The sequence below is a fragment of the Xyrauchen texanus genome, chromosome 9 (assembly GCF_025860055.1).
Source record: "Xyrauchen texanus isolate HMW12.3.18 chromosome 9, RBS_HiC_50CHRs, whole genome shotgun sequence".
In the NCBI taxonomy this organism is placed as follows: Eukaryota; Metazoa; Chordata; class Actinopteri; order Cypriniformes; family Catostomidae; genus Xyrauchen; species Xyrauchen texanus.
The window spans coordinates 13,302,341-13,329,099 of record NC_068284.1 but is presented as its reverse complement, the minus strand read 5'-3'; the positions used below and the strand labels follow the sequence as shown (position 1 = coordinate 13,329,099).

General features: G+C 39.1%; 1 protein-coding gene across 1 annotated transcript in view; it reads left to right on the top strand.

The window, feature by feature from the left end:
• Positions 1 to 11,395: 11,395 nt before the first annotated feature.
• The window catches only part of ephb3a (eph receptor B3a), a 46,860-nt gene continuing 31,496 nt past the window's right edge, over positions 11,396 to 26,759 (top strand). The window contains exons 1-4 of the mRNA XM_052134760.1: positions 11,396 to 11,767; positions 18,316 to 18,380; positions 20,803 to 21,087; positions 21,939 to 22,326. Coding sequence (XP_051990720.1) covers positions 11,704 to 11,767; positions 18,316 to 18,380; positions 20,803 to 21,087; positions 21,939 to 22,326 — 802 coding nt within the window. The 5' untranslated portion in view covers positions 11,396 to 11,703. The remainder of the gene's footprint in view (positions 11,768 to 18,315; positions 18,381 to 20,802; positions 21,088 to 21,938; positions 22,327 to 26,759) is intronic.

Sequence of the window (26,759 nt, the reverse complement as noted above, 5' to 3'; positions counted from 1 at the left end):
AAGCCACCCCAGCCGCACCCCGCATTGCTCCTTCTTCCCACGGGATTGAGGACGATGCGGTTGGCGCTGGGGGCGATTTGGGGGCGGCAGCGGGTACGGTTTCGCCGGGTAGCCCCCCACGAACCTTCCGTTCCCCGCCACGCTCGCTGGTCCCCATCCATGCTCACGGCGATAGCAGCTCGCCTCACGGCCTGGCTGTCTATCCTCCCAAGTCTGAAGCAGATGAGCTCGCCGCTGCATCGGAGAGTGCGGTGTCTGATGCCGAGGACTCCCCTGGACTGCCGCCTTCGGGCCAGCAGGCCCAGGCTGAGGCCGACGCTCAGATGTCCGACATGCTTTCCCGGGCCGCTGTGAGCGTGGGGTTGGATTGGAACCCTCCGTCCTCCCCACAGCCTTCGCGGTTGGATGATTGGTTCCTGGGGGCAGCGCGCCGTTCGCGGCCTCGCATCCCCCTGGTCCCGTTTTTCCCGGAGGTGCATGATGAGCTGACGTCTACGTGGAGAGCCCCGCTCTCCGCTCGTCTAGGTGCCACCCGCTCCACTCTCTCCACCCTCGACGGCGGAGAGCGCCACGGATATGAGGCGATTCCCCAGGTCGATAGGGCAGTTGCGCACCATCTATGCCCCGGTAGCCCTACCTCATGGCATGGTCGCCCCGTACTCCCATCCAAGCCCTGTAGGACAACATCCTCGCTCAACGCGAGAGCCTACAGTGCGGCTGGACACGCTGCCTCCGCCCTGCATGCGATGGCCCTCCTGCAAGTCCACCAGGCCAAAGCTCTCAGAAGCATGCACAGGGGTTGACCTGATCCTGATGTGCTGCAGGAACTGCGCTCAGCGACCGACCTCGCCCTGAGAGCGACGAAGGCCACAGCGCAGGCACTCGGACAGACGATGGACACCCTAGTGGTCCAGGAACGCCATCTTTGGCTCAATCTGGTCTAGATGCGTGAGGCCGACAAGATCCGCTTCCTGGACGCACCTGTCTCCCAGATTGGCCTTTTCGGCGACACCGTCGAGGACTTCGCCCAACAGTTCTCCGCGGTGAAGAAGCAGATGGAGGCCATCTCCCATATCATGCCCCGCCGCAGACCTGCCGCTACGGGCCCTGCCCCGTCTGCCCGCCGAGGGCGTCCCCCTGCGAAGAAACCGGCTCCTGCTCCGCCTCAACCCGGCCCCGCTCTCAGCCCCAGCGTCGAGCACCCCACAGGCGGCGCACGCCCCCTGTCTCACGAACCCCCTCTAGGACCCGGAAGGCTCCCAAGCGTTCCTGAGACAGCCGACCCAGAGCCCAAGACGTTAGCTCCGGAGGTGGTAAGACCGCTCCGTTCCCCGGTGGAGGGCCGGGAGGAGAATCCTTTGTTTTTTCATTTGCCACACCCCCTGACGGGGGCTGTGGTACCCACATTCTCAATAAAAGAGCTATTTCCTTTGCCTCTGTGTCACCTGGCCCACAAATGCCGTTCTCACGGCAATCTGCTTTCAGATTACGACAGTCCCGGTACACCGGACGCGGCGATCCCGCCTTCCACCTGCCTACGACTGCCCCCCGGCCGGCCGGTTCAGACGAGTCCAAAGGACGCCAGCAGACCTCCTCCTCAGTCACGAACCCACCCCCTGCCGGGTGCGCGGAGCAAGGTAAGTGCTTTGAGTCTATTCTCAGCACCCCATCCTCAGGCCGCAACGAAGCCGCCTGACGCTGCATTACCTGTTCCGCCTCGCTGCGAGGCCCCGCCGGGTACGTCCAAAATACTCGTCCCTATGGTGCCCCTAGCGCAGAGCTGGGAAGCATGGTTTTCGCTTCCCAACGCATCACGCTGGCTGCACCGGACCCTTCGACTCGGTTACGCAATTCAGTTTGCCCGGCTCCCGCTCCCCTTCAGGGGCGTCCGCTTTTCCGCAGTACACGGCGAGCATGCCAGTTCCCTGCGCACGGAAATCGCGACCCTCTTAGCCAAGGGCGCGGTAGAGCCCGTCCCTCCAACCGAAATGAGGAAGGGTTTCTACAGCCCTTACTTCATTGTACCCAAGAAAGGCGGCGGCTAAGACCAATCCTGGACCTGCGAGTTTTCAATCGGGCCTTGTTAAAACTCCCGTTCAAAATGCTCACGCAGAGAAATATTCTGGCTGGCGTTCAGCATCTAGATTGGTTCGCAGCGGTAGACCCGAAGGACGCGTACTTCCACGTCTCAATTCTGCCATGACACCGACCCTTCTTACGGTTCGCGTTCGACGGCCAGGCGTTTCAGTACAAAGTCCTCCCCTTCGGCCTGTCTCTGTCCCCTCGCGTCTTCACGAAGGTCGGCTACTCTTGCCCCACTACGAGTAGCCGGCATCCGCATTCTCAACTACCTCGACGACTGGCTTAATTTAGCACACTCTCGAGAGTTACTATGCACACACAGAGACCAGGTGCTCCGGCACCTCAGCCGCTTGGGGCTTCAGGTCAACTGGGAAAAGAGCAAGCTCACTCCGGTTCAGAGCATCTCATTTCTCGGGTTGGAGTTAGACTCAGTCTCAATGACAGCACGTCTCACGAGCGAGCGTGCTCAGTCGGTGCTGGATTGCCTCGCTTCCTTCAAGCCAAGCACAGTGGTCCCTCTAAAACTTTTCCAGAGGCTCCTGGGGCATATGGCGTCCTCCGCAGCGGTCGCGCCGCTGGGGTTGATGCATATGAGACCACTACAGCACTGGCTCCAGACTCGAGTCCCGAGACAAGCATGGCACCACGGCACGCATCGGGTAAGGATCACCCCCGCCTGCCTCAAAAGGGACTCCCCCTGTGTGTAATTCCACGGTTCTGTCCCCTTACGAGCGGACCCCCGTGTCTTCCTTAGGCAGTTACAGCTGCCCCGGTCGCCATGCTGTAGCAACTCCCCCCTTTCGAGGCTGGATCTACCACCGCACCATACTTTCCACACGAGCCCTAAGACGGCCGTGTGACGTGTCTACCACTTTTCCTCCCCAAGAAAAAGGGCAGGTGTGGTCTCCGCGAGGGTCTGGGTAAGACCCCTTCCCTATATGCGTGTAAGGGCCCCGGCCGTGATTGCTCTATGCGAGAAACATAGAGAGAAAAGAGGCCCAGCCAGGCTGGCCCGTTCCCATGTTGGCAAACATCACCTTGTTCCCCTCTCAGGGTAACTAGAAGGATCCCGATGTTCGTATGGGGCATTGGGGAAGGGTACGTGCAGCCAGGTACAGACAATGTGTGGCACTGGATGAATCCCTGCCCGCCTCTGTATCGGCAGTTCACGTACACGGTTCAGCACATGGCAAGATTGGAATGGGTCCCCTAGTGTCGCTTCTCCGACACAACGTGGAGAGAGCGACAGAAGGGGAACGTTTGGTTACGTATGTAACCTCCGTTCCCCGAGGGAGGGAACGACACGTTGTGTCTTTCCTCCGCCATGTCGCTGAACCGAGCCACTGTTGTGGCCGGACCATTTCCGGCTCCTCAGAAAAATCCTGACTAAACTCCCGTATTTGCCCCACTTAAATATCCGTATGCGGGGGCGGGGTATGCAAATACTGACTGCCAACTCTTATTGGCCCTTTTCAATAGGTCAGAGGTGAATATCGGCACTCAAGAGAGACCCCTAGTGTCGCTTCTCTGACACAACGTGTCGTTCCCTCCCTCGGGGAACGGAGGTTACATACGTAGCCAAACGTTATTGACTGTAATATGATTATGTGTTACACTACCCTTTGAATTTAAATGTAATTAGATTACAGTAATTAGACTGTAATCATATTACAATCAACACTGATTATAAACAGCATGATTTATAGAAAAACACCAGCATCTGCCAAATAAATAAATAAATAAAAGCAATGTGTAAATGTGTTGGCAATGCACAAAATGTAAAAACGGTGCTAAAAATCAACTAAATTCTTTGTTAAATGTATTTTTAAACTATATTTTGGATCCTTTGATTTTACAAAAAAATGCCAAACCTTTTATCAGGAAACAAAAATAACAAAATATATTCAAAACACACTTATATAAATCTATTTTAAAGATACATTTCCTTAATATATTTTGGCCATTTATTCTATATATTAAAATACATCAACATACACATGAAATACTTCTATTAAAGCAACTCTTGAACCTCCCTAAATACACATAAACAATTACAGGCAAATTGAAGGTGCACTTCCCCCTTTGTTGAGTTGACTAGAGTTTCAAATATGCACATGGAAGTCATGAAGACCATTGCACGGTTTGTTTTTGTATGCAAGGGTCCAAATATCGTATATCAGTTTCTGTTTGAGTCTGTGTGATGGTGAGGCCTGGTTTTATTTCCCTGGATAGTATGTGAGAGCCTGTCAGTATGGCAGTCATATTTAACAGCCTTAGTAAATATTCCTGTGCCCAACCCCCCAGTAAGCTGGTTTTCATTCACAATGTTATCTGAGCCCACTCCCAAAAGACGGAGAGTCAAGCGATGCCAGACCCTGCTTAGGTTTGATCCACAGCTTTAATTCATTGAAAACTATGACGGTGCCTTTGAGGGAGGCTAGGAAAAGCAAAGTTAGACTGGGTTCAAGGATAATATAAGACATGGATTTGGATAATTTTTGTCTTGATACCAGCTGTCATCAATTCGGCAAAACATATTGAAACAATGCAGTGTCATACTTAATAAATACCAAATTGGATGAATATACTCAACTCAAACTACAGGAAACTGATCGATAGCCGAATCACATTTCATGCTCAAAACCAACCTGCCATGTTATTGAGTTGCACCTGTTCAGTCTTGGGATTAAGTTTAATGAACTCACAGTATGTAAAAAATAAATAAATAGTCAAACAAAAAACAACCAAAAATTACATTTAGAGTTGTATTTAAATAAAAAAGTTGATGTGAATGCATCACAAACAAAGAACAGAGTTCATTACTAAAAAATATCTTTCAGTTCAGCATTAGGAGGAAGGAGTTATATGAGCTAGACCAGTGAGCAAAGTCTCAATTAAATAATTTACTATTTCAATTTATATTTTACTCAAAAATGAAAATTCTCTCATCATTTACTCACCCTCATGCCATCTCATATGAATTTGACTTTCTTTCTTCTGCTGAACATAAATGAAGATTTTGAGAAGAATATTACAGCTCTGTAACTCCATACAATGCAATTGAATGAACAGACCTTTCAAGCTCCAAAAAGCACATAAAGGTAGCATAGAAGTAATCCATATGACTTGAATGTATTAATATGTCTTCTGAAGCGATATGAGAGTTGTGGCTGAGAAACAGATATAAATGTCAATTCTTTTTTACTGTAAATCTCCACTTTCACTTTCAGAATGTGAAAGTGAAAATTGAGATTTATAAAATTATAAAGGACTTCAGAAGACATATTAAAACATTCAAGTCATATGGATTACTTCTATGCTACCTTTATGTGCTTTTTGGAGCTTGAAAGGTCTGGTCACCATTCAGTTGCATTGTATGGAGTTACAGAGCTGAAATATTCTTCTATTTTGTGTGTGTGTGTGTGTGTGTGTGTGTGTTCAGCAGAAGAAAGAAAATCATTAAAATATGGGATGCATGAGGGTCATAAAATGATGAGAGAATTTTTATTTTTGGGTGAACAGTTCCTTTAAGGGAAAATGCTGTCTTATTATGTATTACTGTTTATGACAAAAGATAACAATTTATCAGTCATAGGGACAATTCTTTTAGCTTAGAAATATATTGGTTGGTTAATTTATAATTTTGTTATAGCATAATGTACAAAGATTATATTTTTCTCTATGGGAAAAACAAATCAATATCCAAAAAGCAAATGGCTATGTGCCATTCCCATTTCAATCATCAGAATAAGCATGAAACTGCTTTTAAATGTCAACAAAGATTCAGTTGCTTCCATTCTAGTAATTGCTCCAAAGAATATTTTCTATTATATTATTCTACAGAGTCTTTTAACTACAGACGTGTTCTTTAGACAGCACACTGTATATTGGCCGTTTTACACATATCCTGTTAATTCTAACACATTTAATTTAAAGGTGAAAACTGCTAGGAAAACCACAGGAAATCACAAAAAAGTATCTCAAACCATAATCTCATTTTGTACTAGCCAAATCTTTATTTGAATTTCCAGACATGGTAGATTAGTGAAAATACAGTGTAAAAATACAATCCAAACATAATTTCCTCTCCACCAGGGCCTAGTTAATCAATACTTCAGACAAGTGCAGATAGGGAGAATACTCTCCAAATGGAAAATGAATTCTGAGTCAGCCCACTGGAGATTAAAAACAGGCAGCAAATGAATAATGGAGGAAGACCATGAAGCAAAAACAGCGGGAGAAAATGTGGCGAATCATCAATATTCCTTATTGAGATTGCCTCCCAATGAAAAAGTACAGCTGAAACAACCTCCTAATGGAAATATGTTTGGTTAATTTTTGTTTCCGAGTTAAGGGACCCTTGCCTGAGGTAGAAAATTGGGTGATGAAGGCAATGGGGAAATTTCAATTCATATAATCTGGACTCATTTGTATAAAGTGTCTCAAAGTAAAAGTGCTGAGCTAAGATATCTGCCAAATCTCATTTTAATGCAGAAGACCAAAACTAATCCAAGATAAACACCTCCCCCTGAAACCTATTGATTATGGGTATGCAGCATCTTGTGAGAGTGCTCTAAGCAAAGATGGCAGAGACTGTTCTGGCATTCTTAAACCACAGGTATGAGTAAATGTTTGTTTAATGAATGAATCTTAATTTAAATTTAAATGTCCTCATTTTTCTTTTAGAAAAAAACTAAATAATAACTTCCCAGTGAATACACTAAATGGCCAGTGGCTAAACAACACACCCATATACGCTTGTTAAAATGTTAATTTTTAAAACCATGGGCATTAATACTGAGTCGGTCCTCGTTTTGCTGCTACAACAACTCCCAATCTTCTGGGAAGGCTTTACATTAAAAATTAGAACATGGCTGCTGGGATTCGCATCATTCAGGAACAAGAGCATCAATGAGGTCAGGTGATGATGTTGGGCGATGGGATCTGGCTCACTTTCATAGGTGCTCAATTGAGTTCAAGTCTGGGCTTTGTGCAGGCCAGTTAAATTCTTCCACTCCACACAATATTCACAGGAGCATTGTCATACTGAAACAGAACAGGTATGCCCTATTCTACTAAAAATGTTTGTCTAAGGAGATTGCACTGCTGTATGCTTCATTTCCTACACTTGCTAGTAATGGGTGTAGTTGAAATAGCCAAACACGTTGAATAGAAAAGGGTGTCCACATCTGTTTGGCCATGATGTGTATAACCAATACAGTCATAAAATGATCATACTATTATGCCCCTTTTCACATGATGTAATTTAAATCTTTGGTGTCCCCAGAATGTGTCTGTGAAGTTTCAGCTCAAAATACCCTACAGATAATTGATTATACCATGTTGAAAATTACAATTTTGGGGTGGGAATAAAAACAAGCAGTTTTGTGTATGTGTCTTTAAATGCAAATGAGCTGGTGCTCCCCGCCCCTTATTCAGAATAGGGCGGAGTTTTGACATCTCTGCATCAGATAACTAGACATCATAAGCAATATTACTGACAGTGAAAATAGTGGTGTTCGGCCCTATGTGTCTGAAGCGGAGTCAGACACTGATGAGGGAGAGACTCTGTCAGAAGTAACAACTTTGAGAATGAACCAGGAAGTTTCCAAACGGTTATTTAATAAATGTATTTTTTGTTGTAGAGTTTTTTCAGCAGTTTTGCACAGAATCTGTGAACGGCTTGTTCTGAGATGGTGCTTAAGATTAATGGGGATTAAAAAAAGAGGATCTGTGTGGATTTTTATAATTATAAAGTGGTTGTGTACACACACTGCCAACACACATTTGTCATAATAGGCTTAATATGTCCCCTTTAAAAACGGTCCTACATAGACTATAAAAAAAAATGATAGCTATTTAGCTAAACTTAATACAATCCTGGACAGTGATTCCACATGTTTGAAATTAGTTTTCTTAACTTAAAATTACTATGTAATCTCAACTCAAACACATTGTGTAGAAAGACCCTTGAACTGGGTAAACCCAACTAAATTAGACGTATCAATTTAACTCAAACATATCTCTTTTATTTCTTTAAGTACTAACTAATGAAAGTAAATTTAGCATGCTAAATGCATGCTGGTTGGAAACACTACAGAGTGCAGTTTCAAAGAGTTACTGTTGCTCAACTGGTAGAGAGTGGTGCAAGCAACGCCAAGGGCATGGGTTCAATTCCCAGCGAAAAAACAAACTGCTAAATTGTGAACTCTGAATGCACTAGATGCTTCGTTTAAACACATAAATATAGTAACTTTGCTATGGTTAGCACAGAAATTACTCAATGAAGAAAACACACTCACAAGATACCCTTATATATTTTTCTTGCACAAAAATACATATACAAAAATTTAATTTAAACATCTACGAGTCCCACGAAAAGCAGGCTGGAAATGGAAATCCCCTGGCCAGTTTCATCAATGCTCCATTAACACCACAAAAAGTTTTAATGTAGTCCCAAATTAAATTGATTCTGTAAACTTCCATTTTACACATTTAAATGAATAGAAAGCAATGAAATCAAGTTGTGACAAAATGTTCTAGAATTGTGTTGCTTTAGACCATGCAATACCTTTTAGTCTTAAATAGAAAAAGGCCCTGAATATAACTAAGATTTGGTCCTTTATGTAATAAAGGCTTTAAATGCAAACACTTTTGATCCTAAATTTAAGTAAGGGATACTTAATTTGTACTAGTAAATGTTTCATTTGTGAAAGTAAGAAGAATTATTACAATAAGGGCCTTTATTACGTTTCGGCCCAAAGGTTATTATATTTAGGTTCTTTTTACATTAAGGACCAGTTATTACATTCGTGCCCTGTGGTCATTTTTAGTAAATTTGAGTAAAAGGATCTCCAGCATGTCTATTATACTCTCTACCCATTCAGATTACCATGTCAACATTTGCTTCTTGTCAGTGGCTAGTGCTCATATCATAATTAAGGTCATTGAGGCCTTGATGATCTCTACAAAGAAAGAAAAACAAAGTCTATGATAAAGTGTTTTGAATGTAGCTGGGAAGTAGGTCACAGCTATATGGTCTATTGCTTCAATAATGGTCTAATTCTCTGAAACTACTGACTAAGAATAAATATCCATTGTTTAGTCATAGTTTGCCAAGTTCAGCGGTACCCCGTGACAAAGAGAAGAGATCAGTGACCTTTGTAATTGCATTCTCTACTCTTCCTGTGATTCTCAGGCTCAGCAGTGACAAAGTGTAAGCTGTTTTCATCGCCACACCAATCTATTGCACCCATGTGGCCCAAGTGGCTCTTTATTGCAACAGTAAAAGCAAGCCACACAGGGAGAATGCTTTATCCACCTCTGTCAGCTTCCTGTATTGACTCAACACCTGGACCTCTGGCATCCATCCTCTGTACTTCCTCATCCTTCTCATACTCTCTACTTCCCATCTTATGTTCCCCGCCAAACTCTGCCAGTGGCTAACTGTCCAAACATTAAAAAACAAGCCCCTGTTCTCATCCACTGCTTGAATCAAATGTGAGGATAGCTTCATAGGAATGAAGTCTGTGTTACAAGCTTGATCAAAGTCTTTCAGTAACTGCTGGTGAAATCATTACTATTTCAGATGAACAGACATGATCAAATCTATGAGCAGATTTGTATAGACTGAAATACCCAGTTGTCATACATAAAGGGATAGTTCACCCAAAAATGAAAATTCTCTTATCATTTATTCACCCTTATGCTATCCCAGATGTGTATGACTTTCTTTCTTCTGCTGAACACAAATTAAGATTTTTAGAAGAATATCTCAGATCTGTAGGTCCATATAATGCAAGTGAATGGTGACCAGAAATTTGAAGGTCCAAAAAGCATATTAAGGCACCATTCACTTGCATTATATGGATCTACAGATCTGAAATATTCTTCTAAAAATCTTCATTTGTGTTCTGCAGAAGAAAGAAAGTCATACACACCTGGGATGGTATGAGGTTGATTAAATGATAGGACAATTTTAATTTCTGGGTGAACTGTTCCTTTAAACAAGCTAGAAAGGGGGCTGCCCTTGAATATAGTTTATTAAAAGTATTTATTTTGTTGCAACCTGGCTTACAGATTAAAATATCCACCTGATAAATCAACGTAACCAAGCAATTTGACTTAAAATTCTCCTTAAAAAGATTAACCATTTTTGATGTTTTAAATATTAGTGTAAAACACTATCTCTCTGAAAAAAGATAAACAGTTCAGTATTTGAATATAGTATTATTTTGAAACAGCTAATTGTTCAATTCCCAGAGATTACTTCAGTAATGATTTTAACCATTTTAAACAAGATTATAACCATTATAACATGGACTTATGGAGATCAAGCTTAACCATCCCTCTTCACCCATATTGACCCTACATTATGTTTCCCCTAATGTTCCCTTAACCTATTATTTCTCAGAACCTTTCTGCAACCTTGCTAAAACGTCAATATACAGACAAGAGACAAATTATCGATAAATCAATTCTAATGAATTCTAACTATTATATAATCATGATATAACTTACAATAATCAGCCACAACACATTTACTGTACATTTATCATCTCTTCCACCCTCCTGTAGCTACATCACTATAATACTGAAAACTGAGCCTTGATGTTCCATTTCCTAAAACACCTCGGCAAAGGACATTAATAGGCAGATTTGCATCCTCAAAGACTAACCAAAAGACTGAAGCTGTTCCCTTCTTTTTTTTTTTACCACAAATTTCTAGATAATATCCCATGATTTCCCAGGAACCATGATGCAATGATTAAGTTATAGGGGTGTAGCTCTTCTAAACATGCCAGACATTAAATCATCCTGGTCAAGTGATTGTGATGACTTGAAATGTAATACATGATAGCATTGATTTACACTTATGAAGGTTGTTTACAGTATCCATTTGCCTTTGTGTCAACATGCATCCCATTATTTAATCAGCAGAAAACTGGATGGTTATTTTATTACTGGCTGTGAATGACTGTTACACGAATATCCTACTAGTGGCCACTTGCCAAGTCACTCCCTAAGTTCTACATCAATTCGTGCAGTACACAAACAGTGAGTGGCGCTGTGCATCAAAGAATAGCCATGCATATGCATAGCCTAAGTAAATCCTACAAATCGGATGCTGGGGTCTCAGGTGCTATTTGTCTTCATAATGGTGTATGCAATAAAAGAGTTACACGTCATTTTAATGCTTCTCTAAAACCCCAATTAAATGCATAAATAAAAGAACACGAGGCAGTAGTTAGTGTGTAAGTTATCAGCGGTGTCCCGCAGGGGTGTGCCTTAGGACCTATAGAGCTTTGGCCCCCCCGTTGTTCGCGATTGACACTCCTCCGCGTAGTCGCAGAGAATCAACAGCTTCTTTCACACCGAGGATGATGCCACACATGTAGAATAGCAGCATGAGAGACAGAGATCTTCCGTGAGCAGTTCTGAATGAAATATGTGAAGGCATCCATTCCAACAGGAACTGTGCGTTTTTTTTCCCAGACTGAAACTGATACTCGGACAAGGCATGAATTTGTCACTTCAGTACACGTACGCTGAGATTTAACGAGACTTTGTTTCCCAACGGCATATTGGCAAACCGCTATTCATGTTGCAACCTCAAGCTTTATGACAATGGATTATTCGCTGTTCTTATACAGCCTTTGGGTTCCCGTTATTCTCGCTGTTGAGGGTAAGTGTGAACGCTCTTTGTTACGGGGCTACACTTGTTTCTAAGCCGCTTGTATGATCATCCGTTGGCTGTTCCCTTAATGGGAAAAGAAAGGAAAATATAACAATAACAAACAAATATAACCTTGTACCTATGTTTGCTTTGGTAGTTAGATTGTGCGTACCGTTCGCTGGCTCGTAAACTTAGTATATGACGAAAACTTAAAGGTTTTAATGCGAATTTTCTGTGATTCTTTGCTGAGGGATGTAGTTAAATAGCCACGAATGTGCTAGATTGTGCAGAGCGGTTACATTTAAAATAAGGTGTATGGGAAGAAGCGATACCGTCCGGGTTATCGTCAAATTTGACTCCTCATGGAAATACATGGGCTGTTTGTTTTTTCCCTTTTTCGTGTTAATATTTCAGCTACAACTACTCAGTGCATTTTGACATTATTCTAAAAAATATTGATTTTCAGAGGTCTGATTTTGTGATGTGATTATGCTTATTGTAAAAGTCTCACAGTGCTGTGATAAGATGAGTGCAATGGCATGTCCGTGTATTGATACACATGATCTTTGCCTTTGTTATAGCAACAAACACTAAAACATGAGAGTAAATCAATTCTATTAGCAATTGTTGTGTTGAATATATTCTCAGGGGAGAAAAAACTGTACATCCAAACATCTCTTTAATAATTTTCTTGGGAATGTGGAGTCTTGATGTTATACTTTGATCAATGCTTTATTAAAAATGCCAGTTGTGCTTGTGACACATGGTTTTTAGGACTGCTGAAAACCCCCTGCTGCTTTGGTGTGACACCCCCAAAAGCCTTTTAAGTCACCTAGATAGTGATGATAGCAGCATCACATCAGTGTAATTGCCACACATGTAACTGACTTGTGTGATCACAGCTGTTCAAATTACTGTACTAGGTGAGGAAAAGGAGTAACATCAAAGTGACAATGCATTTTTAAATGAATTTTGGAAAACAGTTGCTATTTTGAAAGCAGTGGCCAGGTGAAACGTGCCGAATTGAGCCGAGGTGTGGTTTTGAAAAGCTATTGATTCCCTTACATCCTGTTACACTGTATAATAAAATGTGTCAGGCAACCTAAAAATGTCCTTCATGTGGTCACATCTAAATTAGATGGTTTTATTCATGTCGTAAAAAATCTTTACTATGGTTCAATCTAGGCTACCTGACTACATTAGGTTACACCAACAAAAGTATTTTTTAAAGGGACAGATCAGGTAGAAATAGCTGCACATTTTCACACGTTACAGTGTTGAGTCCCTCTGGCCGGCGCTACAGAGCACTGAGCACCAGGACATCCAAATCACTTTATTGTCACGTGACCATGTACACAAGTGCAACAGTGGGTGAAATTCTTGTGTGCAGTTCCGAGCAACATAGCAGTCATGACAGTGACGAGACATATACCAATTACAATAAACAACATACTTACACAAAACAATTTACATATCAAATGTACACATACTTACACTATACAATGTACAGTAAACAATACACACAATATAGAATACACATACAATAAAAGTAAGAAATATATATACATTAATTGTATTGTGGAGAATATAATTATGACAGTCCAGTGTGAGATATAAGATTAATAAAGTGCAGTGCTGATGTATATTGATCGTGAGAGATCAAGTGTTCAAAATCTGGCAAAATCCAGGCACAAGAACAGTTTTTACCCTCAGGCCATTGTCCTCATGAACAATTAAACTGCCTCAGGACTCCCCCATAGTGCAATAATGTAAATACATATCTCATGTACATATGTAAATTCACATATTTAATTAAATAACTGTACATAGCCCCACCTTGCACATACATTACCACTTGCACATGTACATACACCATTCTATGTTATCTGTCCTATTATTTGTCTATTTATACTCATACCTTGTTTCATATACTGTGTCTCACTGTAATGTTCTGTGTGCAATTGTTTCTCCTATCACCAAAAATAAAATAATAATAATCCTTATGTACATGAGAACACTTGGAAATAAAGCTCATTCTGATTCTGAGAGTTGTATAATTCTTGTGAACAGACAGGGTTACTTTTATAATGTATTCCACTACAGATTACAGAATACATGCTGTAAAATTTTGTTAGATTACTCAAGGTCAGTAACGTAATCTAAATACTTTGGATTCCTTCTTTTAGCACTGGTAGATTCTTTTCACTTTTTTGACAATGAAAAGGCAAAATACACATGTTAAAAATACATTCTTTGAAACAAGCCTAAATATATTATGCGGTGTTGCTTCTAAAACAAGATACAACAAATGTATCGTATTTTAAGGATTTTTAGACATTTTTTTTTTTACAGAAAAAAACATCAAGAATAATATCAAAGGTCTTTAAAAAATTATGATCTAACGTGTATTTTCTTGATAAAAAAATCTGATCATGTCTGGTAACAGGTGCATGCAAAATGGCCAGAAACAGCATTTCAGCTTAGCATAACACTAAATGTTCACATGCCAATTTACACAAGGTTTATTTATTTTTCTGCTGCTCCAAATTTAATTATCTGTCTGCTCGTATGATTGTAACACGTCTTAAGAAAGTGTTTTACCATTTTTCACATGCTCTTTGGATTGCATCATTTATATGTATAGATGTTTTCCAACTGAATAGACTAAATATTGAATAGAACAAATGACAATAAAATGAAATGTAATCTCTTCAGTAATCAAAATAATTTTGAATGTAACTGTATTCTGATTGCCAACTATTTAAATTGTAACTGTAATGAAATACAGTTACTAATACTGTTACTAATATTTTAAATACAGAATCCTGTAACATGTGTTCTGTTACTCCCCAACCCTGTGAATAGGTTTGTGTCTCCATCATCATTTTTAATTGCCTTTCAGTTTCTGAGGGCGTTAGAAACCTGGAGTTTGCATATTTGGCACACACACAAAAAAATGCATACAAGCAATTAGTCTCCCATTTTCCTTGCAATTTAATGCTTGACAAATATTAATTTCATATTCAAAACAAATTGCTGCTTGGCAAAAACAAGGCTGCTCCTTGTTTCAAAACAACAGTCTCAAGGCAGGATTTTATTCACCATCATAACTTGGTATTTTTTTAGTGTGCACACATGCATAGCTGCCATTATTATGCAGCTCAGTTGTGTCCCAGGAATCCTTAACTACAGTGCAGCCAGATAATCCTTCACCTTGGCCATGACTACCTCAATTCTTCATCAGTTTCACTGTCAGGATCTTAATCGATACAGTGTGTGTATGTGTGTGTGTGTGTGCGTGTGTGTGTGAGAGAGAGAGAGTAGGTGTGTGACTCATAGGCCCAAGTTTCCAAGCTGGTTTCTAAACAGACTATATTTGTTACATTTCCAATGGAGGTTAAATGAGCCCAAGCACCTCATGACAAGTGGAAAAGAGTGTCTAGGACGATTATGAATTTCAGCTGACCATTAATTGTCAAACAAATAATTGCGATTATTACGATTAATTATCTGTTTAAGGGCTTTCACGATTAATTGTCATATAAATTGTCATATTTCTTAATGCTTTTTTCTACATGTGCGCTTCATAAATCGTATGAAGTCATTTCAAATATATAAATCAAATAATAAAATAGGTAAATGTGATTTCCTTTTAAGGCTTTAAAAACTTATGAATGACATGAAAAATAATGTTTGAAAATATCCATATATTTCTAAATACTTTAAATACGTCTCTCTTTTTAGTCAACTTATTTTTGGTAAATTTTTACATTTACAGTGTTGTTTGTTTTTAATTTTTTTTACAATATATTTTATATTATACATTTTATTTATGAAAAATAACAATTTATATATATTAGGGCTGTCAATCAATTACAATTTTTAAGCGAATTAATTACATGGTGTCCTGATTAATTAATCGCGATTAATCGCATATACAAATATTTGCTGAGAAAGCCCCTCATATAACAATAACTCAATATATAATGATTATACATATTTATATCAATATATAATTATACATAGTTATCTTTAAATATTTAAAAATTATATATATATATATATATATATATATATATATATATATATATATATATATATATATATATATATATATATATAAATATTCAGATAATTAAAATGCATTACATTCTTGTAGCAGAAGAGTTAATCATTGATAAGACAATACAAAAAGCGGCTTTAGAATACAATGTATTGTTTACTACCATATTATTGAACATAAGTCAATCATTGGCATACAGTTCACAGCAATCCATTTCACAAGTGAATTTGTCAATCAGTTCGAGATTTATTATGAGGGCTTGTTTAAGGATCCATCAATCTACACCTGCATCAGACGTCTCAGTTGTGTTGCGTCATAAACATAAAATGTTTAGTTCACTGTGTCAAGTTAAATATAGTTTAATACTCAATCTTTAAACACATCTTGAAATCCCTTAGATCGCATTTGCACTCCTTCGAGTGTTTTGAACGCAAGAACGTAATGCATGTTTGTGGATCAAGTAGTGACACTGCTTACTGAAGTTTTTCCTTCACTGTATAAACTGTGCATTGCTCACACAGCTGAAATTTCACTTACTGCCCTCTGGAGTAAACAGGTGGTACTGCAAGCTTGCATTTCTCAGGAATCTTCCTTATGGTCCGTGGGCATGCGATTAATTAAGTTTTTAAAGCGTTATTTTCTGTAAAATTAATCGCACTGAATTAACGCGTTAAATCGACAGCCCTAATATATATATATATATATATATATATATATATATATATATATATATATATATATATAGAAAATTATACTTAGATTTTATTATATTATGCAATAGTCAAATATTTCTGTCCTAATTTCTTAACTTTCACATGTTATTTTAATGCTCTGATTAAACACACAAACTCTTATTTATCATGAAGCAAAACCTTTGAGATTTTGTTTCATCATAGAGTAAGCGTGCATCTTCTCTGTGTCATGGCGTGCCATTAAAACTGCATGTATGAACCCGATATGGCCAAGATAATTTGTCATTACACGATCGATTAAAATGAAGCCTTGGCACTTTGCATTCACTATCAAAGTTGTTTGTTTATATTTTTGCGTGAGTTTGGCACCAGCCTCTGCTGTCGGCGTGCGCATCAGAGCGCTTGAGAGGCTCTTTGTGCACTCTTCCAGACAGGAGCTGCTCTGGTTGAGATACGTGGTGCAGCTCAGTGATGCTCTGAATTCAACTTAATGACACATGACATTTATACAATACATTCACTTATAATTCCCTTATTTGGGTATTAAAATGTGATTGGAATTTGAATGCCCAATAATCGTGGTTATTTCAAATAACCACGGACAGATCAAAGAACTGCGATCAGATGGTTATTAATAAACATGACAGGCCTACTTGTGTCAATTCAATCCATCTGTCTACAGCCTCCCAGGCACTGTCATGTCTAAATATAAAATAAATATGTGTTTTAGGTTTGTTAGTGGTTTTGTCCCTGTGGTCTTAAGCTGGGTGATGTTTTTTGTGTGTTTGTTATTATAAGTTAATAAGATTGTAATAAAGCATTAATAGGCACATTTTCCTTCTTACACTGTATCCTTACAGTTTTTCTTCATAAGCTTAAATGTTGGAAGCTTTGCAAAGTTAAACAAAATGGCTCAAAAAGAGTTTTGTTCGTCTGCTGACTGTACAATACAGATATTTTTAAAGAACATCCTGTGCACTCATTTCCATGAAATACACTGCAATAAGCTGCTTTGTGTAAAAATGAAAGAATCATGATGCTGTGTTCCTCTATGCAGCCAAATTCACAGATGCAAAGAGCCTTAAGGAACATGACTGAATGTGGTCATAAGGAATTGATCAAAGCATCAAAAGAACTTTAATTTTATGAATATTTCAAACAGCGAGATGCCCTTATAGCTATTTCACCACACAATTAGCACTCTCTATGATTTACAGCACTAAAAAAGGGAAGGTGCACAATACACATAAATGCTATGTGTATGTTTGCTAGTGCACACTACATATGCCTATTTGCCAGGGTCTTAATCAGCTAAGTTGATGTTATGCTCTAAAAATTCCACGGATTTGCTTGCAGGTGTGTGTGTGTCACATTCATTTGAAGCGAGCGCTTGGCTTCATCGAACACCGACATACAAAGTGAATAAAATATTTGCATGTGCAGTTAATTTGCAGAAGCTGGCTCTTGCAGTTTTGCTCCACTGATTAAAGTGTATTTAGAGGATAGTGAGTGTCTAATGAAGAATGTCACTGCGCTGAGTGCATCCCTGCGGTACGCAACAGGATCTGTTCTTAGATCAGCCACAGGACAGTGCTGTAGTGGGTAGATAAATGTGGATTGCAATATTAGTGTGCAGAATGAAAACAGTGATTAGGCCTTCCACAGACTATGCAAGGAATACAAATGAGTGAAGTGCTTTGATACGCAATGCTTTAAATTACAGTTTTAGCGCGGCGATGCTCTGTTGTGTTTGCAATCGAGACTGCTGTTGTCTAGAGCCTCACTGATTGTCTATTTTGCAGAGACTCTAATGGACAGCAGGTGGGCTACTACAGAGCTGGCATGGACCACCTATCCAGAAAGTGGGGTGAGTGTATTCGTTTTTTCCTCTCTGTAATTTTCCATAAGGGTGAGAATTAATCAGAGAATGCATTGAAAATTCTGTCATCATTTATTTACTCTCATGTTGTTTCAAACCTGTAAGGCTTTCTTTCTTCTGTTGAGCACAAAGTATGGAAAAAGATGCAATAAAAGTGAGTGGTGACTGAGACTAATACTCTATCCCATGATACGATTTGTCTTTGGAATGTGCATGCAAAATCAGTCAATGGAAATGATGGGTTGCCATGGCAACAATCTTAACCAGCTCAGCCCTTTCCGCAGGCTGGTGCTCAATGTTTGGCATCTCAAAAGCAATGCATCATCTTAAGTTATGTGTTTCTTCACACCTGGAGATAAACACATGCTACCCCTAGCTGTGATGCCTCTTAATTGTGTTGTGAGAAGTTCAGGAAACCCAAATGTCACCTTTGAGAAAGCATTTTTATTTACATAATCCCTCGACAAGAATTTAATTTTAAGATGTTCAATTTTAAGCTGATCATTATTCCCAATTCCATTTAGTGCTACTTTGGGGCACAACTTGAAGGAGTTGTTGTCTTTTTAACGATTAGTAAATCTAAATTTTATGTCATTGTTATATTACAGGAATTGTGTTACGCTCAAACTAGAAAACAAAATACGGTACAGGGAAGGTCTTTAGAGCACTCATGAGAATGAGGAGGGTAACAAGTAATGTCGTTTGTGGATTACTTTTTTTTTTTTTTTTTGGCATTTTGGTCTTGTGGTCGACCAATGTCATAGCCAATGTCTGGAGACCACACTGCAGTCAGGGAATAATATTCCCTGAATCTTTGTCCTGTTTTCCAGTATAATATCTAAACATCCTTAAAACAATATACATTTGCCTGATATGCAAAACTGTTTTAAAAAATAGATATTAAAAGGAATAGGTCACCCAAAAATTACAATTCTGTATCATTTACTCACCTTTATGTTGTTTCAAACTACATCTTTCTTTCTTCTGTTGAAAACAAAAGCAGATTTTAGGCAGAATGTGAGCCTCAGTCACCATTTACTTTCAATGTATGGAGAAAAAAAAGATAATAATTAAATTGAATGAGCCTAACATTCTGCCTAACATCTCCTTTTGTGTTCCATGGGAGAAAGAAAGTTATAAAGGTTTTGAAAAACATGAGGGTTAGTAAATGAATTATTTTTAGGTGAACCATCCCTTTAAGGCTTTAAGAATGTATCTTAAATATTAAGTATGTATGTATGTTGAAACATTTTAATCAAATTAATGATATGATATGCTGATGAATTAATCGAATTAATCGCATATGTAAATATTTGCTGAGAAAGCCCCTCAAATAACAATAATTCAATATATAATGATTAAACCATTATAAATATATTTAAATAATAATGAATAAAATATCAGTATTATAAAAAATGTATAATTCAGATAATTAAAATGCATTAGATTATTGTGGCAGATGAGTAAAGCTTTGATAAGCTTTGATAAACTGGCTTTAGAAGGAGATATATTGTTTATTTCCATATTATTGAACATAAGCCAATCATTGGCCTACAGTCCACAGCAATTCATTTTATGATTGAGTTTGTCAATCTGTCCGAGATGGATTTATTAAAAGGGCTTTTTTAAGGACGCGTTAATATAGACCTTCGTCAGACAGACGCTTTTGGAGCGTCTTCCTTTGGTTGCGTCACATCATAAACATGGTGTTTTTAGGATGCTGTGTTAGGTTAAACATAGTTTGAAACGTAGAAAACACGACTTGAGATCCCTGCATTTGGATTTGTGCTTCATCTAACAATGTTTAAATGCAAGAACGTGTCCTTCTTCATCTTTTGCTGTCTGTTTTCGGTGAGTTTGTTCTCTGTACAGCTGCGCGTTGCCTATACAGCTGGCGTTTCGCTTACTGCCCCCTGGAGAATACAGGTGGTACTTCAAGACTGAATTGTTTAGATGGTTGGAATATTCCTTATTACAATCTGGGACATAATTATTTGCATTAATTTTTTTAACACATTATATTTAGATAATTATTCACATTGAATTAACACGTTAAATCAACAGCTCTAATATTAAACAATATTGACTACAAATTGTCTACAAAACATTGGAAACATAAAAGCAAATCTATTGAAAAGGTAGCTGATAGATGGGGGATGTAACACCTTTGTTAATTATTCAAGCAGACATGATTATAGGCAGATGCAGATAATTTAGAAATGGTCAACCTCAATATATTGGCCATTACTGCCACAACACTGAATGATGAATTACTCTTAACACAAATTCAATGGTATTATATATTCTGTTTCTTTGTTGGATATTTTTACAAGCAGAACAATACAGTTACATTGTCCTCATAAAGACGGTCCATTGTACAGTCAGTGACAGTCATTTATCATGTTCTCAGTGGGAGGAAGTGAGTGGATATGATGACCATTTGAGCCCCATCAGGACTTACCAGGTCTGTAACGTGCGGGAGCCCAATCAGAATAACTGGCTCCGGACAGACTTCATCCCTCGCCGAGGAGTCCTTCGAGTCTACGTGGAGCTCAAGTTTTCTGTCCGGGACTGTGGAAGTATCCCTAATATCCCTGGGTCCTGTAAGGAGACCTTTAATCTGTTTTACTATGAATCAGATGGAGACACAGCCACAGAAAGCAGCCTGCCTTGGAGGGAGAACCCCTACGTAAAGGTCAGCTAGAATGAGATCTCCTTTTAAATGATGACTGCATAGAGATGTATTTTACTGCATTTAGGTGAATGTGGTATTTTCTCTATTGACTTGGGATATAATTAATATGATCATTTATAGTATATATATATATATATATATATATATATATATATATATATATATATATATATATGATATATATATATATTCTGTACACTGTATACACTATACTGTATACTAGATACTAGATTTATCTACAGAATCAAGGAATTACAAACCCCAAGGCAAGCATTTCAGTGTGAAAGAATTCTTAAAAAAGTCTTTCACCCAAATGTTTACCCATTGGAAATAAAAACACAAAAGCGATAAAATGATGGTATCACAAATTAACCTCCTGTTTGCTATTGCTAAAAAAACAGAGAGTAACACCCCAACATACACCATTGGTTGAGTCAACCAAATGGTCTAACCAGTGGGCCAGTGTTTTACACTTTTTGTGGAAATCAACCTACAAATGGCTTACAGTTGTTTGAATATTAGGAGAGAGTATTTTAACATAAAAAAATACACACTTCAACTTGAATATCTCAATTGATTCAGCAATTAGATTATATGGAAATTACATGGAGACTTTTGCAGAAGTTTCATAGTTTTCAGATTTTTCATCTGAAAAGTGGAGTTTCAGAAGTGATTTTAACAGTCTGAAGTATTTTAGGAGATATTGGAATTTTAGGAGAATCAGCTCAGAAAGTTGACTCTTAAATTAAATTTTACTGAAACTTATTATTTCTCTTTAGCTATGAAAAATGAACCTATTTTCTTTATCTTCTTGTTTTACTTATACTATGTCTTCTTGTCCTCTGTCCCAGGTGGACACTGTAGCCCCTGACGAGAGCTTCTCATTGCTGGAGTCAGGGATCGTCAACACCAAGGTACGAAGCTTCGGGCCTCTTTCCAAAGCTGGTTTCTACCTGGCCTTCCAGGACCTGGGTGCCTGCATGTCCCTCATCTCTGCCAGGGTCTTCTTTAAAAAGTGCTCCACCACCATCGCCAACTTCGCAGTCTTCCCTGAGACGGCCACAGGTGCCGAGGCCACTTCGCTAGTCATCGCCGCTGGAGCCTGTGTGCCAAATGCCATTGAAGAATCGGTCCCTTTAAAGCTATACTGTAATGGAGATGGAGAATGGATGGTCCCTGTGGGAGCGTGCACCTGCATGCCAGGCTTTGAGCCGGCCAAGAAAGACACACAGTGCCTGGGTGAGTGTTTGGCTTTTAAAATCTAAAGCGGATTCTCTCTAAAGCTTTTGAGTGTTCGCTGGCAGATGCCACAATGCGGATTATAAAATCTGTTTGAAAGAGGGGCAGAGGTTACTTGCAGATCAAAGAGATTTTATTGTGTTGTTTTATGCAGTCAACAGCAATGCTAATTTTAAACCAGCCTTTTTTCAAAATACAAACACTGCACTGAATTGCTTAGCCCTAAAATGCATACATTTTTTTTGTGCTATATTTTCAATTAAAGTGATATTTTTTTTTAATCTGTTAGTCCATTAATTCTTTAATGAAGGTGTCTTTGATTGTGTGATCATGTGAATTATTTTGATAATTTTTATTTTAAAAAAGTTGAAAAGAAGGTGCTCAACCAACTAATGACGAGTTGCAACCAAAATTCGAAAAGTGCCATACATTAAGAAGGATGTGCAATGCTCACTCTATTTACAAAAATGCTTTATGTAATTAAAAAATACTTGTGCTGTTATTCAATTAAACATTTTTATCACAATTAATTACATAATTTTTCGGAGTAATCCGAATTATTTTTACATTTTAAAAGTTCTGAAATTTGACTTTTAACATACTTTTTTCTTGTCAAAATACATGTATTTCCCTCTTAGGAAAGAAATCAAAACAATATGTAACATTAAAATGCTTTATTAACATACAAAGCACAGTATAAAAATAGAAATGCACTAAAATAGCACCAATTCAAGTAACAATAAACTTTTCCAAAAGTCTAAGTTGGAAGTTGACTAATTGAAAGAACTAGTCCCCACATAGGTTACATATTCATTACAATGGGCATTACATCTCTTAAACTCTCATCCAGTACAGCCGCTCCCTATACGCATACTACGCAGTCTGCATAGGGCACCAACTCCCTAGGGGGGCACAATCTTACCCTAGGAGGGCACCAGAAAATCCAACAGCTACCCTTACTCGCATGGTATGCATTATTCAAGTACCCAAAAGCAGCATATCACGCGAGTGTTTATGTTAGTTAATGCTTTATTAACAGTAAATACGTTAATCATGATTAGGAAAAATCAATGCGTTAATTTTGACAGATTTGTCTGATAAAGGCTCGGAAGGTGGGCAAAACATCATGTATTTTTAAATACTTAAATTAAGGTTCTATATAAAACATTTTTAATTAAAAGACAATTCTAGATATCTATACCCCAAGTTTTAAAATGTAGGCCAAAATTACCATGATAAAAATGTCTGGAAAGGAATAATACTGAATTAAAGTATTTAATAACCTTATAGTAGTATACTAAAACTGCATTATTTAGAATGTTAATTAAGCTGTTTTCCTAGTTGGAACCATTTGCTGGTCCCCACAATGTAGGCGATTTCAAGTTTTACAACCCTATAGGACATTTGGTCCCCACAATGTAGGGAAAACCTGACCCACATAAACAAACACACACACACACACACTCACGTTTGTTTTTCTATCATGGTGGTGACTCTCCATAGACATCTACCTCAACCCCCAAAACTATCCCTCACAGAAAATGTTTTGCATTTTTACATTGTCATTAAAACATTATTTAGTATATTTAGTTAGCTGTTTTCCAATGTCAGAGCTTTCAGGTTTTACTATCCTTGAGAGGATATCTGGTTGGTTCATGCACACACTACATAATGATTAAAATGTCAATTTACATTGACCAAACAAGCAGTGTTATAAAGTATACGCATCTAATTGTATTCCATATGTATTCTAAGGTTAAATTTAGCAATGAGTTTGGGGTTAAAATGCCAAAAACACTAAGAGGATAAACACTTTTTTTAGATGAATATAAATAGGCCCTGATTTCGGGCTCAGCAAGACTAGTATTGCTTTGCGGTTTGCAGAATCTGGAGTCTTGAGCATTATACAGTCTGAACAATGTGCGGATTCACCCGTGCTGATCCACAGTCTCCCCGCAGACCTTATCTTGGCTCAGCATAGAGGAGCGAGAGAGAGCCTTAGTAATGGGTGGAGGACTGCAGTGGTGTCAGAGAACAAAGCTGCCTACAGCGGCAGCCCACAGCTTTCACTGACACATCTGATAGGGTCCTAACAGAGCGATATACCAGACGCGGATGGTGCTGCAGAAGGCGAGACAAATTCTAAACACGGAGGGGAGAGTAATGGGGAAAATTAAAAGACATACTACAGAGAGCGGGGGAGGAGGGAAGGGAGTGTGAACAAATGATGAGGTGGACTCACAGTAATAAAATGTGAATTGGACAGGTCTCCTGGACTGTTCACTGTGAAGGAACTAGTGGACAGAGTGGAAACTTCCTTTGAGAGTACCAGTATGTGGTGGCTCATTTGTTTCCATCTGGTTGTTCAAGGTTAAGAGTCTGCCTTAAAGGACTGATAAACGACTCTCCCGGGCGGCGCTACAGCCGCATGATGCACCGTGACCAATGGAGAGAGCATCTACTTTCTTTTATCACCTTCCAGCTGTATTCCGTAGGCCAATGGCACGCACACACACATAAAGAAAACAGCAGGTTTTGAAACTAGACGAGTGAATCTATTATAGGCATTGCAAACATAAATATGAAATGAGATCCCAAATTTGTTCGTAGACGTTTTCTTTCTTAAATACAGTTTTGGATAGGACACTAGCTAAAATGTTATTGTTGATTGGTTAGTCTGTACGAGAATTATAGTCTTACATTTTTATACGAGCCAAGTCATACGTAATTTCGCCATCTTGTAGTGTACAAATTATTATAAGTTGTTATGAGACTATAATATACAAATGTTAGCCAGATAACATTACTTGGTGACCATTTAATGTAATCAGCAGAATTTGCAACAGCATTCAATACATCACTGGGAACCAAATTTATAAGTTTGCAAGTCATACATGACATGCACAAGAAAAACAAATAAAAGATAGCAGTGGCCCAAAACTCTCTCACACTGGTTCCAGACCATCACAGCCATCCTCATTTTTCACCCCTTCCAGTAAACATTTATCTGTCTGGTTGGGCATGTCCTGACTTTCTCTCTCTGTGTTTCAAAGTTATTCCTGTCTCTTTTCTCCCACCGTCTCAATGTGGAACACCACGGGTGTTAAGTCTTGGAGCAGGGGCCACTCGCACAGATTTTCCACTGTCTTATTTCACTCGCTCTCCATTTTAGTTGTGAAGTAATATGTGTCATGGGAGGAATATTGAAGATAATTTTTTTCTCTACTTGTTATAATTTATCTGTGGTGTCATATGCAGCATTGATATAGTGTGTGTGTGTGTGTGTGTGTGTGTGTGTGTGTAGGGGGGGGGGGGGTGGGGGGGTCTATCACTATGGTCCTCATTAGCTGCTCCACCATTCGCAGCATTTTATGTGGAGATACGGATGTGGTGGATTGTTTACAGGGAGAAAAACAGCAGGGCTTTGTGAAAGCAGAAGATTTGTCAGCCAGACTGTTACATCAGCCATTTTCTTCAGACAGAAACTGACTCACTTTAATGCAGTATTATAACACAGTATGGCCCCACTGGTGCGATTAGCAAGCTAACTTTATCTGAGCTTCGATGATTCGTTCTTGTTCTAAATGTTTGGAAAACTATATTTTATGATTCTCAGCCTGTGGATTGAGGACAAAAATCACGGACAGCAGAGAAAAGCAAGCTAAATGCTAATGCTAACATTAAGGGAAGAGAAAAGATTTTCTATACTGTCTTTTGTCGTTGATGTCAAAGGCTGTGAATCCAAACAAAATCAATGGTATTTTGCTGCAAATTAATCTGTCATTTAGTAGAAGCTAGCAAAATAGGTAGATGCTAACATGGACGGGTTACGTGCTCTCACAATCTTACCATATTCTTCACAGCAGATGCACTGAAGGACAGATTATATATTATCAAACATATGTATGTTTAGATGTTAATAAGGACTGCTTATGATAGATGCGATCGCGAACGCGCTTGTTGGCTATGCGCGCCACCATATTGTTTACATGCAATGCAACATGGGACTCGGAGTTCGTGTTAGAAGCATAGAAGGTTCTAAAAGCCCAGCCCTTCCACTTTCCCAGCACCGGAGGTGGTTAGAATGAGTGATGGATGGAATGAGATTTAGATTTCTGCTGAACAAAAATGGGATTTTCCCAATCAGTGGGCGTTTTCAAACCATTGAGATTCCCTACTTTCATTGATTAGTTCAGACACGCCCATCCGGTTTGGAAATGTCCACTGATTTGTACATTGAGGTTCCCTACTTCATTGGATAGTTTAGAAATGCCCATAGATTTGAAAACATCCATAACTGTTCTGCAGATACCTATACTTGGACGGATTAGAAGAAGGCTTGAGTGGATTGTCTAGTTTGTGTATTCTTTGTTGGCCGCATCGCTGCATCAAAACTGTGCGCTCCAATGGTAATGGTTTTAAACTTTTATTTA